This window comes from Vitis vinifera, chromosome 5, assembly GCF_030704535.1.
Source record: "Vitis vinifera cultivar Pinot Noir 40024 chromosome 5, ASM3070453v1".
Classification (NCBI taxonomy): domain Eukaryota; kingdom Viridiplantae; phylum Streptophyta; class Magnoliopsida; order Vitales; family Vitaceae; genus Vitis; species Vitis vinifera.
In genome coordinates this window covers 17,764,373-17,785,218 of record NC_081809.1, presented here as the reverse complement: position 1 = coordinate 17,785,218, position 20,846 = coordinate 17,764,373, and the positions used below count along the sequence as shown (strand labels likewise).

Below are 20,846 nucleotides of genomic sequence, written 5' to 3'. Positions count from 1 at the left end.
CTGGCTCGGTCAGAGAGCAAACACACAGAAAGCCTCACACTTGCAAAAGTGAGAACCGAAATGAAGGAAATGACCAAGACCAAGAGAGTCGGAGGTAAGGGGATAGAAGTGCGGCCCACACGGACAGACAACATGCAATCACACAAAGGAAGGGTAGTCATGCACCATACAGTCAAGCAGAGTACAGGTATATCACTCAAGTCCACACAAACTATGACGATCAAGACGAATAGTGATATAAACATCATGCTCAAAAGACGATCAAGATAATATGCAAGCTAGAGAATCGACATGTCAAACTGAGTGATATATAGTGGTGAGTGTATGCATGTGAAGTGATCAGAATAATCATGGAAAAATCAGGATCAATGCGCTAAGCAATATGAAATGATCAATCAATATAAGCAGCATGTCAAAATCTCAAATGAATATATCAATGAAGCAAAGAGAAAATAGCTATCTCGGAATCCTCTATCAATACGAACCAATCATCATAATCATCATGTCAAATATCTCAAGCAAATATATCAATGAAGCACAAAGAAAATCACTGTGTCAGAATCTCCAATCAAGATAATCGACCAATCCAATCAATCATGTCAATGTCCCAAGTGAAAACTCGGGAACCCTCAATGTGCAATCAAGATGTGAGTATCCACTAATCGACTCATCAAAAGCCACATTTGCTTCATCCTAAGTTCAAGCTTGACCCTCTAATGATCCCCAGTGGAGTCGCCATTTTGTGGACCCCGCATTTCGATGGCTCGAATGTGTTTCCCACTCGATGGCAAGCTCGATTTTCTTATTTTGAAAAATTGATTTTTATTGATTAAGAAAAATGACTTGGAGTCGCCACTTATTTTTGTTTTATTTTTAAAGGGTAAACAAAATAAGAAAGAAAAACCCTAAGTGTGACTCCATAGTTTGGAAAAGGTGGTCTATGAAAACCGGATCGGGTTCGGGGGTCAGGTTACTTATCGGGAAGGTACGGTAAAGACCGTAACACCCCTCTAAGTCCCTAAAGTCGGGTCTCTACTAATGAGATGAAGCTGACATGACAATCAATGAGAAAATCAATGAATACTCGAATCAATCATGCACATATGAGTAGCAAAGCATGTATAAAGAATGAGCAAAATACGAATAGATGCGTACCTGGGCGGCAGTCTCGAATGCGCTATCATGAAACAGGGTTAGTGAGCAATGAACAGGTAAAATTAAGCGCGTATCAAGGAATAGTGTAAACCAATCATGCATGGCAAATAAATCAACCAATCAGGCAATCAGTCATGAAATCACCTATGTGGGGCCCCCACCACAGCCCGATTCATTTTTGCATGAATTAATTCCATAAATTCCATCACTTGGAATTGCGGAATTTAATCCTTGCTTATTTTAAAACATTTTAAAATCCGGAAAGTCTTGAAAGTTGCATGCCGAAGAGAGGTGGCAGCAAATCTTATTAAAGAGATTTTGAATGATGCTAAAAAATTCTAAAGATGAAAAACTAAAGAGTAGAACTCCTTTAAAATAAAATAAATAAATAAATAAATAAATAAAAGTAAAGAAAAAGAAATGAAAATTGGAGAATTATTTGCAAAATGAGGTGTGAGAAATTATTTTAAAATTCGAAGATGGAGAAATAATGAGGAAAATGAAGAAAGATGTGGCCTTCTGTCACTTCATAGCAATACCAACTTATTCCTCATCTCCCATTTGCATTAGACCGTCGTATCTCACGTATAAATTGCTACCCCGTGTGAGGGCAAGCATTAAGACTTTGTCGAAATCGGCAACTTGGCGTGAGATTAATGGAACTAGCAACAATATCATAAGTACCGATGCCATCATGAGGGCCAGATGAGACGACAGAGGTGGTGAATCTACATCATTCCATCTTCTCCTTATAAATTCATGTATTCTATCACCTATTTCAAGCGTCCCAAGACCGGCACAAGTTGATAAAACATTCCCCATAGTCATGTGATTGGGAACTACCCTGGCATACTGCATCTGTTTCATACCAACCTCTGTGACGCTGACAAAATCCTCCACGGCAGTGCCCATGGCCAGAGCATTGACTGACACAAGTACACAGCACAGGAATTTCACAGACACGTCCCAAAAGACAATCAGATTTGCAATCACATTCCTCTTTGTATTGCATCTTCAAAGCATATGCTTCAGTTGGGTCTACATTACACCATCCTGGTTTGCTACCATTCCTTCACTCTCACGAAGATAAAACGTTTCTTCATGAATGGATGTGACTGTGTCATACAGCTTCTTCAACTCCAGTTCCATCACCTCAACCTGCCCTTTCTTAGCAACCTTGGACCAATCCTTAGCAGCAACACCAGTTCTCCAATCAAAAACAATAGTTATTGTTAATGGAGGCGCACAAGGTGGATCAGATGCAAAATAAGGCGCTGATGATTTCAATCTAAAGGAAGCAAGGATGATCCGCACGTAAACCGAGGTAACTGGGCGTCCTAAATAATGCATGGTCTAGCATCAAAGCTATCATCAACAAAGTGTGGGCCCGCATTTTTCACGTGCGTCCCCACTCGATCGGTGAGACTCGTTTTTTTATTATTTTTGTGAAAAATTAATTTTTAAAAAAAAGTTGGAGTCGCCACCTATTTTATTTTTATTTTAAAGGGAAAATAAAACAAGAAAGAAAAACCCTAAAAAGTGACTCCATAGTTTTGGAAAAAGCATGTCTTTGAGAAACCCGAGTCTAGGTCCGGGGATCAGGTTACTTATTGGGAAGGTACCTCTAGGAGGTAGCACCCCTCTAAGCCCTAAAAAGGTCTCTACTGACAAAGTTAAGGGAAGTGTGGCAATTAATCCATTAATTATAGATACCTACATAGGCTAGGTGATTTTAGAGAGTGGCATGCCAAACACAATCAAATTGCGATAAAGGAGAGTTAAGGTGCGTACCTGAACCGCTCTTCAAGTGCTATCATAAAACATAAAAGTTAGTGTAGGAATGTAGCACACAACATTTGTTTTATTCAAGCAAGTCAGGCATATATCAAGTCATCTAAGAATCATGTCAAATATGGATATGGTTATCAATGGCATACAAGTCTATAGAGTTCTAAAAAAAATAGATGAGAAGAGAGCGTACCTGAATAGCAAGCTAGTATTCCTCTATGGGAAACAAGAGCATCTCAACAATAAATATTAAGTGAATTCAAGTATTTCATCAAGAAGAATAAAAAAATCAACATATCAAGCAAACAATATTGAAGAAGGTATCATGAATGTCGGGCCCCCACCAATGCCCTGATTAATTTTGCATGAATTTATTCTATTAATTCCATTGTTTGGAATCATGAAGTTTGTTCATGCTTGTTGAAAATCGAGAAAACCATGAAAATAGTTGAAAATAAAAGAAAATAGTGAAAATGCATGCCTGAAGGAAAGTGGCAGCAAAAGATCATTGAAATCTAAATTTTATGCCTAGAAATCCCTAAGGATGGAATTTGAAGAAAACTGAAATTCTGAAAAAGATTTTGAAATCCAAATTTAAAATGTATAAGATCACAAAAAGAAGAAGAAGAATCATTAGAAGGAGTATGATGTGTGGCAAGGAAGGTGACCATGTTGAGTAGGGCTTTAGAGTGTGATTGGGATTGTTCTTCTGTTTCTAAAGTTAATTCCTCAATTCTTTTCTGCTGCAACTTTCTGATGCGCCTCATTAAATCAAACATGTGCATCTCCTTAACCCCTTTCTTTCTGCATGAAACACTATACTTCGGAAGTGGTCACTTGTGTCTATGTTTCAAGAAGTGGTTGCTGCAAGCTTGTGAAGATCTAAACTCAGGCGGTCATAGAAACGAAGGTAGCATGTGACTCTTTTCATTGTGGCAGAAATTAGATGATTCAAGCCACCAAAACTTTATCATAACTGATGCGTCACCAATTAACTGTAGAAGAGCATCCGGACTAAGATTTGAGAAATCAAACTGAGATTCGATTCTAAACTAGTTTCAAAGTCTTCTCCTGACTATACAGCCTCGCTTTTCTGGGTTGCTGATTTATAAGAAATTCAATAACCAAACTGCAATCTCTTCAAACGCAGGAGCCAAACAGACACCAGGCTCGGTGAAGGCAAATTTGATTTGAATTAGGATGAATGGGACTGAAACTCAGATTAAATGGAACTTGAGTGATCCAGAAATAGATGTAGACAGGCAAGCAGGAAGGGCGAGTTGTTGGGGGACCAAAGCACGGCTTCCTTGTGACGAGATTAAGCTTCTGGTTGTTCAGTTCATCAATTAGTGGAGAAGTTTGACATGACTCAGATAATGCCTAGATCACTCCTAGTTGTCAGTCTTTTTATGGTGCAGAGTTTGAAGTATAAATGTCATATGATCGCATGCGTAGGTGATGGCATGAGTGGTGCACAGTCAATGTTATTATTCTCGCCATCCACTGCGTTGCTGAAGTTTCTTCTGATGATGTTCCTCTAACCATGGTCCAGCTATTATGGGCGAAGCCTGGAGACGTGACTGACTCCTCTGCTGGTGTTGAATCCTTGAATACATTCTGCTTTCTTTCGGCACTTTCCGGGACTCCCTGCTGTTCAAAGCTTTGATGATATATGGCGAGGAGTGAAGAGTTCTAGCAAACTTGAGTTGCTCTTGAGAAATACGGACCCTGGCATAATCAGCTTTCCATATCCGTATCTCCCTCGGATCCATGAGCTCAAACTGACACATAATAGGCCACCAGAGCGTGACTGATATGGTATGGAAAATGGTCCACTGCCCTGATGAGGAGAGTTCATGAAGCAAATCTAGTCATAGCTCTTCACTTTACTACTGACTTGAAGCAGTTACTGAATAGGGATTCTAGTGGGCATTTGATATCAAAGACATTACTGGAAGAGAGCTTGAGAGCTTCATTCAATCATGGGTGACAATGGAACTTAACAGGAAACGATAATTCCAGCTTGCTTAGTTGGGGTAGCTACAATTCTTGTTCTGCACATGACTGGCATTTTAAATATGTTTTGGTATGAGAGTGGGGAGGACACGAATGAAATTGCTATAAAAGGGCCAGTTTAGTCCTCTGGCTGATTTTGAAGTTGGTCAGACATCATCTCTGAGTCTTCGATGTGACTAGAACAACAAAAAAAATATCGTGGCAGCCGGGCTCTCTGTAGAATCAGTGAGTGCATAGGACTTCGAAATTATATACTTCAGGATTACCTCCTCAATTGATCCAACACTTACCAACACAAAAACCTTTCCCCTTTCTCTTGCCCTATACGATGGGCCTGATCCTCTGCTTGTTGGTTCATTTGAGGGTTCCAATCGCTGTCCAAAAATATCATAGCATTTGCTGTTTATAAGTTCAGACCAGGACCTCCAGCACGAGTGCTTAAAAGAAACATGAAGTAAGGAGAGTCCGGAGCATTAAATTACTTTAGCTTGGTCCCCTTTCCTCGGTCTTTGTTGAGCCATCCAGTCTCAGATACTTGAATTCATTCGTTTGTAGATAGACTTCTAGAATATCCATAAGGCGAGTCATCTGTGAGTAAAGCAGCACTCTATGCCCTGCTTTCTGGAGTTTTGGGAGTAAACGATCAAGTAGCTTTAATTTCCCCGATGCTCTGACCATCTCCTCATTTTTCTTTTGGAGTTCATCCATACTATAAAGCAGAGTCTTAGAATAATAGGGAGTGAACACACTGAAAGACAGCATCTCACAGACTGGCTTCATAGTGGAAAATGCTGAATTTCCAACGTGAGGAAAAAGAGAAAACAAATGTGCAACCTGGAAGTAATTTGAAGCAGCTAGGGAACTCGAGTACATGTACATTCTAAGGTCAACATTCTCCAAACCCATGAATATTCGTCCGTTCCCTGACCTGGTGCCTGTAAATTCCTTTAATCACGAATGCAGCGACTTGATTTAAAGCTGCGTGTATGTGGTTTTTCCGCCTGCTTTCTGGTTGCTCTTACAGCATTCTTATGAGTCTCTCATTCAATCAAATTTAGAGAGCCACCTCAACAATTTCAGAACCTCTCTTGGCAAACTCTATGTCCAACATATTGCCAATTCCAAAAGGAAATTTTTTTTTTATCATGCGCTGAATGCATGCTTCAGTCCAAGTAATCATTAGCTATGGACGTTACTATTGCTTCAAACATTTCACGGTCACTCTTCACTTCAAGTCTAAGAGTTTGGACGGAGAATTCAGCAGAAGAGACCAATTACTTATATGCATTATGCCTTAAAATCAGTTCATTGGATGACATGTCATATATACAACGCGACAAAATGACTAGTGCTTGATTCTCTGAAATATTATTAAAGAACTCCATGATAATCTTTTTCTAATCATAAACTATGGTGTCATGATCCGGGCCATTCGTTTCCATAACAGAGGTCACATTCAATTCATTTATGAGATTTGCCACAGAGAGTATCTAAGGGTCAGTTTCGGCAAGATCACCAAGAAGGCCACAAATAACCAAACGTATATCTAGTCCAGCAGAAATTAGCAGAGGAGAAACGACATTCTTATGCCTAGACAAAGTGATTCTGAACACCAATAACCTGTCCCGAAATCTATCTTTCCAATCTTAGTATAAACTGAAATAAGGGAATTCAATTAAAAACTCATGACCCGATGCTCCCTTTTTCAAGTATCCCGATTCACCACAGGCCATAATTTCATGAAATGCAGAATCCAAAGAAAGTAATAAAACCACATCTAGTCTTTGCTCAAAGAGAACCAACAGTTCATCATAAAACCCAATTGATCCAAAACAGGAAACTAAGGAATTAATCGAATCTTCATCTCTGGACATTTCTTCAAACACACCGTAAGCACCTCAAACAGATTCAAATGCCGTACAGGAAGAGGGATAGATAACAAATAGAAAAAAAAAAAAAAGCAGATGTAGAACCCGGAGAAGAAAAGAGTGGAAGACTTTGGTCAATAAACATAAATAGCTCCACTTCAAATATTAAACCGTGGGCTAAAAACTGGAGGGACGATGCAGAATGGGATTTGAAAGAAAACAGAGCATGCTCAAATTCATGAATTTTAGAAGACATCAACGACATGTAAAAGAAACATAATCAGGACCAAAATAGGACACACAAAAGATCTACCAATCTCAATAGAGCAATTTGTGGCCCTTAACGTCCACACCAATCAGCAAAGATTGAATATTCAAAAATGGTCAGAGGATCATGGAGTATTGAATGTAAACGGGAATAAAAAAATAAAAAAAAATAAAAAAATAAAAAAATAGCAAGAAGCATACCCGGCAGCTTTGACTCAATTCCTTTCTTCTAGATCTAATTCTTCTCCCAAATTCTTTAGAAACTCATGTACATCAGTCTCTGTTCCTCTCTCCCAAAGCAATCCAAAAAATCCTCTAATACGTGCTGCCAGTCCCACTTTTCAAAAAGAAACCATCTTGCTGAAAAGGAAAATCTTACTTCCTTTTCTCCTTTCTTTCCTTTCTTTCTTTTTCTTTCTTTCTTCCTTTTCTTTCCTTCTTGTAGCCGATCCCCACATGGAAGAAGTATATGTGCTGTCCCTCTAAAAATAAAATCTCCTCTTTTCAAAATTCCGTTGATTTTCCCTCCAAATAAATGGTGGTCCGTTTCCTCATGCCCAAAAAATAAATAAATAAATAAGTTAATGAAAATAATATAAAGAGGAAGCAATAAAAAGTGAATGATAATCATAAGACTAAAACTAAAATAAAATAAAATAAAATAAAAATAAGTCAATAAACAAAAGCCGAGCCCAAAAGCCATGTAACCATGCAAGTCATACAAGTCACGCTAAAAATGTCCAAATGGGCCAAGTGTGCCTAAACGGGCCTATGATGAAATTAAGTGGGCCTAGGGTGGTGCCTAATGGGCCAAGTGTATCTAAAAGCTATCCTAAAAAAAAACAAGAAAAGCCTAAGTCTAAGTTAGGGCTGCCAAGGGTCACAATAAGGGATCAAATAATCCCTCAACCAAAGTCTCCGAGGTGACTTAGAGAAAGGTAAGTGGTATGAGTAGCCATGGGCCATCAAGGAACTACTGTGGAGCACTAAAAACGAATTTAAAGACATGTGCTAAAGGAACAAAATTGAGGGTCTACAAATATGCCCCTCTTCGGTATAGATCACGAGTGTAGAGAATGCGAGTAGAAACGCGAGTAATGAGTGGAATGAAGTGAACTATACTGAAGAATTAAAGAAGGACCAGAGATTTTGTCCTAGCGCATGAAGAGGTAAGGTCAAAAGATGGGGTCTCAACGATATGGACGGGACAACTCTATGCGGGGGAATGACAATAAAGAGAGAACAGTATGTGACGAGTAACACAAAAATGGAAAGAGGTGGAAGGGATGATTCAAAGTCATGGATGACATGAATGACTCTGGATCATGGACAAGGTGAACGACTCTAGATCCAAAATAGGATAAAAGACTCTGGGTCATGAGCTCAGGGCTCTAATAGGAAAGAATGACTCTAGGTCAAGATGGAAAACGACTCTAGGTCGAGAGCCCTAGGCTCTAAATGGGAAAGGAAATGACTCTAAGTCAAAATGGAATATGACTCTGGGTCGAGAGCTTTGGGCTTTAAATAGGAAAGAATGACTCTGGGTCGTAATGGAAAGTGACTCTGGGTCGAGAACTCCGGGCTCTAAAATAGGAAATAATGACTCTGGGTCGAAATGGAAAGTGACTCTGGGTCGAGAGCTCCGGGCTCTAAATAGATAGCCGATCAGGATACTTTCCGACTCAAGATGTCGGGTCGAGGCCACTCACAAGTGGCTAGAATGATGAAAACGAAACATCTCAGGGATGTGAATGATGCAAATGACTCCGGGTCGTGAGCTCAGGGCTCGGGGTGCTATGAATGACTCTGGGTCAAGATGGAAAATGACTCTGGGTCGATGAATAGCTCTGGGCTATGAGCTCCGGGCTCTAGGACTGATCGGCTAGGAGGAGAATGCGATACGCAAACTCCAGGTCAAACCACTCATGGGCGACCAAATGATGAAAGCTCAGCTAAGAGCTGGAAAGACTCCGGGTCTATAGGAAATGATAGCTCAGGGCTAGCGGGCTCAGGGCCTGAGGGAAAGTGACTCTGGGTCGAGAGCTCCAAGCTCTAAAATAGGAAATAATGACTCTGGGTCGAAATGGAAAGTGACTCTGGGTCGAGAGCTCCGGGCTCTAAAATAGGAAACAATGACTCTGGGTCGAAATGGAAAGTGACTCTGGGTCGAAATGGAAAGTGACTCTGGGTCGAGAGCTCCGGGCTCTAAAATAGGAAAGAATGACTCTGGGTCGAAATGGAAAGTGACTCTGGGTCGAGAGCTCCAAGCTCTAAAATAGGAAAGAATGACTCTGGGTCGAAATGGAAAATGACTCTGGGTCAAAATGGAAAATGACTCTGGGTCGAGAGCTCTGGGCTCTAAATAGGAAAGAATGACTCTGGGTCAAAATGGAAAATGACTCTGGGTCGGACTACTAAAACCAAGAAGAGAAATATGCCCCAGTATCCAGGGTGCTCACACTGCTGAAACAAACAGTAAACCAATCATCTGCTAGAATCAATGGGTCGAGAACCAATACATCATGAAAAAACCTCTGAAAAGTCAAAACTGAAAGAGGCCTCTGTGTCTGAAAAAAAAACTGCTCTGTCGACGAATCTCGAAAGGTGAATCTCAAAGCGTGTATATCGTGGCTCATCTAAAAGCAAATCTCAAAGTGCATAAAATGCTGCTCATCTGGATAATCCAATCTGCAAGGTAACAATGATGAAAACAAATCTGTCTCATGAACATCTGGCTAAAGGATCCACCCACGCTCCTCGGGTGAAACCTGATGCGATCCATCTCTATCTCAACAAATCCATGTAGGGAGGCCTCGATACAGTCGATCGTCAGAAGCTCTGGGCTAGTACTCAATCTAAAACCAAGCTGGTCACTGTCTCAATCTTAGGGATACTCAGAAAGTAGGGAAATATGCCCCAGTATGAGACCTGATGTCAAAGTCATAAGCTAAACAACTGACACCAGTCATCCATCCTCATATCACTGCCCAAATAAATCTCGTAATGGAGAGGGGAATATGCCCCAGTATGGATATCGGATGTCGAAGTCATGAGGCAAACAAACTAACAATGATCATCCATCCTCGTATCGCTGTCCAAACACAATCTCATCAAGGAGAGTGGAATATGCCTCAGTGTGGATAATCTAATGTCGAAGTCGTGAGGTAAACAAACTAACAATGATCATCCATCCTCGTACCGTATACAATAACAGATAAGAATCTCGGAGGAAGGGGAGAATATGCCCCAGTGTGAATATATGATGCATAACCAAAGGATGAATCCGACATCATCAATCAACTATCCTCAGCTCAACAATAATCCGCTAAGAAGTCAGAATGATGTATCGACCAATGCCTCAAGGGAGACACTCTAAATCTAATCTCAAATGAATAGCCAAAATGATGAGGAATGTGGTAATCTCAAAAGTAGAAACATGTCTCTGATGAATCCCTGACTGAATCTGATAGGAATCTGGTAACCTCAAAATGGGGAAATATGCCCCAGTATGCCTGGTCTATACACTGCACTGAAAACTGCCTCCAACTCAGTAATAATCCACTAGTCTATCTCAAAAGTATTCCGGGAATGGAATCACTAGGGGCTCAACGATACTCCACTAGAACTGATATAGTCTCAACATACCTCACTAGGGATCTCTGATCGGTGAAAATACCCAGACTCAAAGAAAGTGCTCCACTAGGGGCTCATCTCAACCAAATGAAAGGGGAATATGCCCTAGTATGGATATCTAATGCACAACCAAAGGATGAATCTAATATCCTCAATGAACTGTCTCCAAACCCGAAAATCCATCAAACATCAATATGCCAAGCAAGAGAGAGACCAAATGCTTCCAAAAGTATCTTCCATAAAAGAGAACATAGTAACGACCATACTTCAACCAATCTACCAAAAACCTGTCCAAGTGAAGACTGTCAAAGAAAATGTCTGATCTCATGGCCTCAGGGTGGTCTTAAGACACGGGACGTAACATAGGCCAAGGTGATAGGGTGAAAGAAATGAAGGGAAACTAGGCTCAAATACCCAATGATCAAACCCGTACCCTCGTGCACAAGATGTAATGCATAGAAAAATCTCATGAGTCATGGACTTAGAAGTAACCAAAGGGAATGTCGATAGAGAAATGAGAGAAAGGATGAATGGTCAAGCCATCAATGAAATATGTGAATGATGTGAAGAAGGTATCAAATCAGTAATGGGTATCAATATGTAAGGAATGAATAAAAGGTGGAACAAAGATCTGGAAAGAGGTAATGAGATACAAAAGAAAACAATGGGAAAGTGGAATGAGTGATGATCAACCCATGTTAGTACAATAAAGGAAAGTCATATCACCAATGATGGAATGGTGGGTATAAGACAATGATCCGGAGACCCTAGTAAAAAGGTCACTCATCTCTCATACCTAAAATATATCAATCATGATCCAAGAAGCATAGGATCTCATAGAACTCTCATATGAACCTTCGACACTCCAAATGCGTAACAAGAGTGGCTCAAGGAGTGAAAACTCATATAAACATCTCACAAGAACCCACAATGTCAAATATACCCAGTAAACAGACCTCAAAAGGTGATATAAGTACCCAATGGAGCAAGATACCATACACAAACATGTCATTGCGCTTTTTTTCTTTTCTTTTCTTTTCTTTTTTTTTTTTTTTTTGTTTTTTTTTTGTTTTTTTTTTTTTTGTTTTTGTTTTTTTTTTTGTTTTTTTTTTGTTTTTTTTTTTTTTTTTTTGTTTTTTTTTTTTTTGCGCATGCTCTGATTATCAATAAATCAAACTCCAATGGAAAAATATAAGGAATGAACAAACTCTCTCTGACCACTGATGAATACATGAACCCCAACTCATGAGACAACCTCTCAAACTAAGATCTCCGAATCAATGTCAAATGATGGAATGAATAGAGTGATATGACTGCCTTCTTTGCACTAAGACGTGAAGAATCATCAACCCAAGGAAGAGAATAGATAAGATGAAGTGAATAATGATAAAGACAAGAAAGAGAATGAATATGTGGTGATAATAAAATAGAACAAATAGGGTGATAAGCGGATGGTAACAAAATGAGGAGATAGATTTATAAGTCTAAAGCTCATGAGACTTTCCTAGCAAAGCATGCATATACATCAAAGGGCCCCAACCCGGGTGTAGAAATGGTAATCAAAGCTATAAGAAAGAAATAAGGCTATAATATACCACGTGAGGCTCAATGGGCTAGCAATGGTTTAATATTTCAATAAAGGTGATAAGGTGTAAGGCTAACCGAAATGATGGCCACCCATCCTGCGACCACGGTCTCAAACATAATACTTCTTCAGCTGATCCACGTTGGTAGGCTCTGAAAATTGGTTTCCATCTAAGTCTGTCAACCATGCAGCCCCTTCTGGAGTCAATTCTCGGATAACATAAGGCCCACTCCAACTAGGTCTAAACTTTCCTCTAGGGTCTCCAATCAAACCTCTGAGAATCCTCAAAACTAAGTCCCCTTTTTGCAATGGTCTAGGCTTAACCCGTTTCTTGAAGGCACGAGCAATCTTTCTCTGATAGGCTTGAACATGATCTGCTGCTCTCAATCTCCTCTCATCTAAAAGGTTAAGTTGATCAAATCGAGCCTGAGCCCACTCTGTCTCAGAAATCTGCTGCTCAAGGGCTACTCTCAATGAGCCCATCTCTGTTTCGACTGGCAAAACAGCCTCCATACCATACACTAGGGAGTAAGGCGTAGCTCCTGTAGAGGTGCGAAAAGAGGTGCGGTACGCCCACAATGCAAAAGGAAGCTTCTCTGACCAATCTCGAGAAGTCTCAACCATCTTCCTCAAAATCCTCTTAATATTCTTGTTTGCAGCCTCTACTGCCCCATTGGTCTGTGGCCTATATGCTGAAGATCTATGATGTCGAATGCCATACTCCTGCAACAAAGCGTCTACCTCAGCTCGGAAGTGCGCCCCTCTGTCGGAAATCAACTCATGAGGAACCCCATAGCGGCAAATGATGTGTGATCTGATGAAACTAGCAACCCCAGCAGATGTCAACCTCGCATATGATGCAGCCTCCACCCACTTGGTGAAATAATCTATGGCAACCAGGATGAACTCGTGTCCACTGGAAGATTTTGGGGAAACCTTCCCAATAATATCAATACCCCATACTGAGAATGGCCATGGCGAGGTCAAAGCGTGTAACTCTGATGGTGCATGAATGAGATCACCATGAATCTGACACTCTGGGCATTTCTGGACAAACTGACAACAATCTGTCTCCATAGTCAACCAGAAATAGCCCGTCCTCATAATCTTACGGGCTAGCATGTGTCCTCCCATATGCGGACCACAAACTCCTGAATGGACCTCTCTCATCACTCGATCTGCAGAGGCTCGATCTAAACACAACAGAAGCATACCATCAGCTGATCGTCTGTATAAGGTATCTCCGCAAATCACAAATCTAGTAGCCAAATGCCTCAGTGCTCTCCGATCCTTGGCAGTGGCTACCTCCGGGTATGTGCCAAATCTGAGGAACTGATGAATGTCATGATACCAAGGTAGATCATCCTGGACCTCTGTCTCTCCAATCAAACAACAATAAGCGGGTGTAGACCTGGACTCAATCAGTAATGGACGTATGACTGCATCAATCGGAATGTCCACGGAGGAAGCTAAAGTAGCTAAGGCGTCAGCAAATCGGTTCTGCGCTCTAGGCAGATGAACATATCTCAAGTCGTCAAATCTCGCAACCAACAACTCTAAATAAGCATGATATGGCCTAAGCTTCACGTCCCTAGTCTTCCAATCCCCCTGAATCTGCCTGAGTACCAGATTGGAGTCACCAAACACCTCCATCTGTCTAATGTCAAGCTCCAATGCAGTTTCTAAACCAAGGATACAAGCCTCATACTCAACTATGTTATTTGTGGCAGGATGTCGATCAGAGAATGCCAAACGAACGGACCTCGGAATATGATCACCCTGAGGGGATACCAATTGAACACCTATCCCATACCCTGACTGATTGGCTGCACCGTCGAAGTACATGCACCATCCTGATAAGCTGGTCATAGCAACAAACTCCTCATCTGGAAAATCATCATCAACTGGTCTATCCTCAGATGTCGGTAGTGAGGCTAAGTGATCGGCAACAATACTTCCCTTAATAGACTTCTGAGAAACATACTGAATATCGAACTCTGTCAAAAGTACAAGCCATCTCATCAATCTACCAGTCAATGCAGGTCTATCAAACAAGTATCTCAACGGGTCCAGGCGGGATATCAAATGTACTGAGTACTCTGTCATGTAATGCCTCAATCTCCTGGTAGCCCAAACTAGTGCTAAGCATAGGCGCTCAATCATAACATATTTCATCTCATACTCCAACATCCTCTTACTTAGGTAGTAAATAGCTCGCTCCTTTCCTAAGTCATCAATCTGAGCTAACATACATCCCAAGGCCATGTCTGAAACTGACAAATATAGAAGAAGTGGACGTCCTGGCGTAGGAGGCACTAAAACAGGAGGAGAAAGCAAATACTCCTTGATCTTCTCAAATGCAAACTGACAGTCATCATTCCAAACTGTTGGTTGGTTCTTCCTCAAAAGACGAAAGATAGGCTCACATATGTCTGTCAATCTGGCTATGAACCGACTAATGTACTGTAATCTGCCCAGAAAACCTCTAATCTCTTTCTCAGTCTTTGGTGCAGGCATGTCAAGTATGGCTTTGATTTTATCTGGGTCGACCTCTATGCCCCGATCACTGACCATATGCCCCAACAGTTTCCCAGAAGTCACTCCAAAAGTGCACTTCTTGGGATTCAACCTCAATCTAAACTTCTGGATCCTCTCAAAGAATCTCTCTAAAGCATCTAGGTGATCTGCTCTACCTCGGGATTTCACAATCATATCATCCACGTAAACCTCGACATCCCTATGCATCATGTCATGAAACAAAGTGGTAGCGGCTCTCTGATAAGTGGCTCCTGCGTTCTTCAACCCAAATGGCATAACTCTGTAACAGTAGGTACCCCACTCAGTAATAAAGGCTGTCTTCTCCATATCCTCTGGAGCCATCAAAATCTGATTATACCCTGAAAACCCATCCATGAAAGACAACATCGAATGACCTGCGGTGCCATCAACCAACAAATCAATGTGTGGAAGGGGAAAGTCATCTTTAGGGCTGGCTTTATTGAGATCTCTGAAGTCAACACAAACCCTAACTTTGCCATCCTTTTTAGGAACAGGGACGACATTAGCCAACCACTCTGGATACTCAACTACTGATATGAACCCAACACTGAGTTGTTTCTGAATCTCCTCTTTTACCTGTAGACTCCAACGTGGATGCAACCGTCTCAATTTCTGCTTAACTGGTCTAGCATGTGGTAGGGTAGGTAAATGGTGCTGGACTATAGAGGGATCAAGACCTGGCATGTCCTCATAAGACCATGCAAAGACATCCAAATATGACCTGAGTAAATGGATGAGTCTATCTCTCTCATCTGTAGATAGGGGTGAACCAATCTTCAGCTCTCTAGGCTGATCCTCTGTGCCAAAATCAACAGTCTCAACGTCCCCTGCAGCAGGTGAAACTCTCTCATTTATGGGACCAGAGTCATGATCAAAAGAGTCCCTATCCGAACTGGGATGTGCAATCTCATCATCTATATCAAATATCTGTGTAATGGGTGAGTGAGGTGCAGATGTAGAGATACTATCACAAGAGACAGGCGAATACTCAAAAATGCTCAAATCCATAAATGAAGCAACAGAAACATCGTCAGAGCGGGAGACAAATCCCGATAAAACATCAAAAGAAAGAGGTGGGTCCACAACGTCGGACGCTCCCTCAACTGGGCTAACAATGCCCTCAAACAAACTACTATCATCCTCTGGAAGCTCTGGAACAGGAAGAGTCTGAGTCCCCTCAAAAACCTCAATGGTAGATACCCCAAACATATCAAATGCTGAAACAGGCTGAAGCTGAACAATGCCGGCAATCTGGCTCACGGTCATCATGTCCATCTCATCACGGTACTCATCATGGGGAACAACTCCATCAATCACCTCAGTAGGATCAACAATCACCCCATCACTCGTGATCTCCTCTGGAAAGCATAGAGAGAACATGCTAGCTCGATCTGGAGACGTGGGAGTAATCGTCATAGGGAAAAAAGTGTCGGGAGCCCCATCACTCAACTGTAGCTGGTGAAATAGATGCTGAAGATCGGTCTCTCTATCTGTATGAACCACATTATCAATCTCCTCTAAATGAGGTCGAGTCTCTGATCCTCTGACAAAGTAGTCAGCCAAACTCATCCTATAGGGTCGAATAGGATAATCAAATGGTGTGTGGGATAAACGGGCTCTCACCCTCTCCTTGCGCAGCCGCGCCATGTGACGGTAATCGGCCTCAGTAGGGATGAATCCAAGTCCAAATGTCGTATCATGGTCAATGGCAGCTATGAACTCGCTCGGTCCCTGCTGACGTCGTCCTAACCCCATGCCAGGTAGAAAGGTCATACCCCTCATCATATCAAGGACCACTGTGCTACTGTGCTCATCAAACGACATAGCCACAAAGTCTCTATGAAAATCCTCAATCTCCAGAGTCTGTATCTCATCAAAAGTAAATCCAGTCAAAAATAGGTCATCCTCACTGTGACTAATCTGAAGTACTGGCTCGGAATAGGCTAACATATCCCTGGTAGACTGTACTGTGATAACCTGCCCATCATGAATGAACTTCACCTTCTGATGAAGGGAAGAAGGAATAGCTCCAGCTACATGAATCCATGGTCGGCCCAGTAGCAGGTTAAAGGATGTAGGAATCCTCAAAACCTGGAACAAAGTGGAAAATGTGGCTGGACCAATCTGCAAATCAATCATCAAGGTACCCATAACCTCCCTCTTGGTGCTATCATACGCCCTGACTGTCTGAGTAGAAGGACCAAAATCTGAAAGCGCGAAACCAAGGGCTATAGCAGTGGCTAAAGGGCAAACATTCAGGGCTGAGCCGTTGTCTAGTAGGACAGACGGGACTCTACGGCCTGAACATCCCACTGTGATGTATAGAGGGCGCACGTGGTCTAAACCATCAGGTGGCAAGTCATCATCTGAAAATACAATGCAAGTGGCTCTACCAGTCGTCATCATATGAATCAATCCCTCTGGAGTGGTGGTAGTCTCTACTCTGATCTGACTCAAGGCTCGAATCAAAGCATCTCTATGAGTACTGGATGATGCTAATAAACTCCAGATGGAAATGCGAGCCTGAGTGCTCTGTAGCTGTCTCAAAACCTCATCATCCTCTCTCCTAACCTCCTCATGAGAGGCTGTACCCTCAAATGGTCTGACTGTTGGTGGTGGTGGCTGAGCTATCCTCCCACTACGAGTCACAATCTGTATCTCCCTCCCCTCTGAATCATCATCCTCTGGCCATAAAGTGAATGGGATAAAGGCATCCTGACATCCGATAACTAAGGGTGTAGGATGAGTCAACTGGAATGGTGCCTCGTCTGGGATCAAACTGAATGGTGCAGGAGTTTGAGGGACCACTGAAACCCCATCAACCTCATAACTGTCATGCAAAACAATCGGCTCGGGTAATCCATCATCCCAACTCAACATGTGTATACTGTCATCCTCTATAAGGTCCATGTGATGAATATCTCCTGAAGATGGATGCACTGCGTGTGTAGAATGAGCAGGAAGAGGGTTAGTGGTCACACTTGGCTGCCCCAAGTTGACCAAACCCTGATCTATCAAATCCTGAATAGCATGTCTCAAAGCAGTGCAATGGTCCGTGTCATGCCCTGGCCCCTGATGATAGGAACAATGTAAGTCCATCCTGAAGCGAGGTGGTATGGGTTGGGGTAAAGGCCTGGATGCTAATGGAATCAGTAATCCACCCTCTGTGAGCTTCTGAAAAGCTCGACTCAAAGGCATACTCAACTGAGCAAACTGACGTGGTGGCCTCTGCACATAAGTAGTGGTCTGTGGAGCTCGGGGTCGAGTATATGGGGCAGGAGGCCTCTCTGCGACGTGTGCAGCAAAAACAGGCTGTGAGTCCGGATGCAGATAAGTAGGAGTCATGGGTCTGGAAGGAGCGGGTGGTCTGTAATGCGCATGAGGTGAAGGTGGATAGTAGTACCCAGGAGTCTGCCCAACTGTCTGATAGCGTCTAGAAGGTCTCATCCCTGCTGAACTGATAGCACCAACATCTCCTGATCTCTGTCCTCCTGAAGGCCTCTTCCCCTTAGAATCAGTAGGGGAAGACTCAGACCATAGTCCTCTAGCAATGCCCTCCTCTATACCGTACAAAGCCTGTACCAAAGATCCAAAATCCGTATGGGGAAATCCCATCAAGTGTCTAGCAAATCTAGGCTGCAAGCTCCTCATGATCATGCTAATCTGATCTCTCTCTGAAGGACGGTCTATAATCTGTGAAATCTTCTCTCTCCAGCGGGAGATAAATGAAGTGACTGACTCCTCCGGCCTCTGTCTCAAAGCCTCCAACTCTCTCCTCGAAACATCAATGACAGTGTTAAATGCAAACTGTCTCAAAAACTCCTGGGCTAAGTCATCCCAAGTCCTACGACGTGATACCTCCAATGAAGCGAACCAACGCTGTGCAGCTCCACTCAATGACATAGGGAAGAGCATAACCATCTGGGCATCATCCAGTCCATGGGCCCTCATAACAGTACTATAGAGTCTCAAATGGATGCGAGGGCATCCTATGCCTGTGTATCTCTCAATCTCAGGCATCCTGAACTTGGCCGGTAGACTGGCCACTGGTGCTCCATCAAAATCCTCCCAAGTAATAGCTCCCTCTGAAGTCCTCATCTGTCTCAACTTCTGCTCAAGTTTATCCATACGAGCATGTGGGTCCTCTGAGATCAGAGTAGGCACAATGGCAGGAGGTGGTGCAACCTCAGTCTGACTATGCAGAGTAAAAGGTATAGTTTGTGGTGTTGGCTGACTGTGCGGAGGTGGTGGTGGTACTGTGGCATCAAAATGGGTATCCTCCTGAACTGGGACCTGTTGGGCCTGCTACCCATCTATCCTCTGGCCAAGGCTAGCTATAGCCTCCTGGATCGAAGCCATGGCCGCAGCAAACTGGTCAACGGTAACTATCTGAGAATCCATATCCCCCTGATCTGATCTCTGGTCTAACTGGTCTGATACTCTGGTCAATCTGCCTCCAACTCTAATCCACAAAGGTGAATCCAGACTGGTCACGATAAACTCTCCTACAAATATGGAAACACTGGATAAGGTGCGGTACGAAAGCGACTCTGTATGAATCAGCTGATAAGTGTGCGAGAAAATAGCCCAAATGTACTCAATCTGATACCCTCCTCTGATTACACCAAAAGGAGACTAAGGAAGGGATAACCGAATCCGATTGTGACCAAGGCAGCTCCGAAGGTCCACAGATGCACCCACGTGTAGGAATGAAATCTTAATTGGGTCTAGGTTAACCTACAAGGTTAAGGCGGCTCTATAGGATAATATGGGTGGGTCAAAGGATCCCTAGCAGAAGCGATCGTACCCTCCGGTGGTACGCAACCCTCTGCACGCCTCCAAAGAGACGGGGTGCTTCCATGCAAGGTGGTCATCACCTCCACACATGCACTTCCTCGCGTTCCCAGGGGGTTTCTTAATGGTGAAGGCTCTCCCATCTCTCAACACTCAAGGATAATCTAAAGTGCACAATGAAGGATGTGGGTGCATCCGAAAAACCTAAGATCTAAAGTGAGATAGTGAACGAAGACAAGCAATCATACGAACATGCAAGAGAAAAGGTTGTCATGCAACAAGCAATCATGCGAAGCAGACAAATATCAAACAATCAAAGTCCTATCTAGCATATGTGAGAGTGAATCATGTTAAAGTGAGCAAAACAATCAAGTGATCATCCAAGGCAATCAAACATGGTAAGATAGCAAACCAAACAAGCAAGCAAATCGAATCACCTTGCCTAAAAAGGAGGTACCCACTAATCGACCAATTAAACGCCACATTTTCCTTAACTAGTGTTCAAGCTTGATCCTCAAAGTCCCCAGTGGAGTCGCCAATTTGTGGGCCCGCATTTTTCACGTGCGTCCCCACTCGATCGGTGAGACTCGTTTTTTTATTATTTTTGTGAAAAATTAATTTTTAAAAAAAAGTTGGAGTCGCCACCTATTTTATTTTTATTTTAAAGGGAAAATAAAACAAGAAAGAAAAACCCTAAAAAGTGACTCCATAGTTTTGGAAAAAGCATGTCTTTGAGAAACCCGAGTCTAGGTCCGGGGATCAGGTTACTTATTGGGAAGGTACCTCTAGGAGGTAGCACCCCTCTAAGCCCTAAAAAGGTCTCTACTGACAAAGTTAAGGGAAGTGTGGCAATTAATCCATTAATTATAGATACCTACATAGGCTAGGTGATTTTAGAGAGTGGCATGCCAAACACAATCAAATTGCGATAAAGGAGAGTTAAGGTGCGTACCTGAACCGCTCTTCAAGTGCTATCATAAAACATAAAAGTTAGTGTAGGAATGTAGCACACAACATTTGTTTTATTCAAGCAAGTCAGGCATATATCAAGTCATCTAAGAATCATGTCAAATATGGATATGGTTATCAATGGCATACAAGTCTATAGAGTTCTAAAAAAAATAGATGAGAAGAGAGCGTACCTGAATAGCAAGCTAGTATTCCTCTATGGGAAACAAGAG

The 20,846-nt window shown here is 42.3% G+C and overlaps 1 protein-coding gene across 1 annotated transcript; it reads right to left on the bottom strand.

Moving 5' to 3' along the window:
* Positions 1–9,730: 9,730 nt before the first annotated feature.
* Positions 9,731–18,891, bottom strand: LOC109122604 (uncharacterized). The gene is made up of 6 exons (XM_059737084.1): positions 18,730–18,891; positions 17,463–18,447; positions 16,963–17,237; positions 16,666–16,875; positions 13,325–16,533; positions 9,731–9,782 (listed from the first exon to the last, which is right to left on the bottom strand). Exons 1-6 carry the CDS (start codon positions 18,889–18,891, stop codon positions 9,731–9,733), a joined length of 4,893 nt encoding a protein of 1,630 aa, XP_059593067.1.
* Between the last annotated feature and the right edge of the window lie 1,955 nt (positions 18,892–20,846).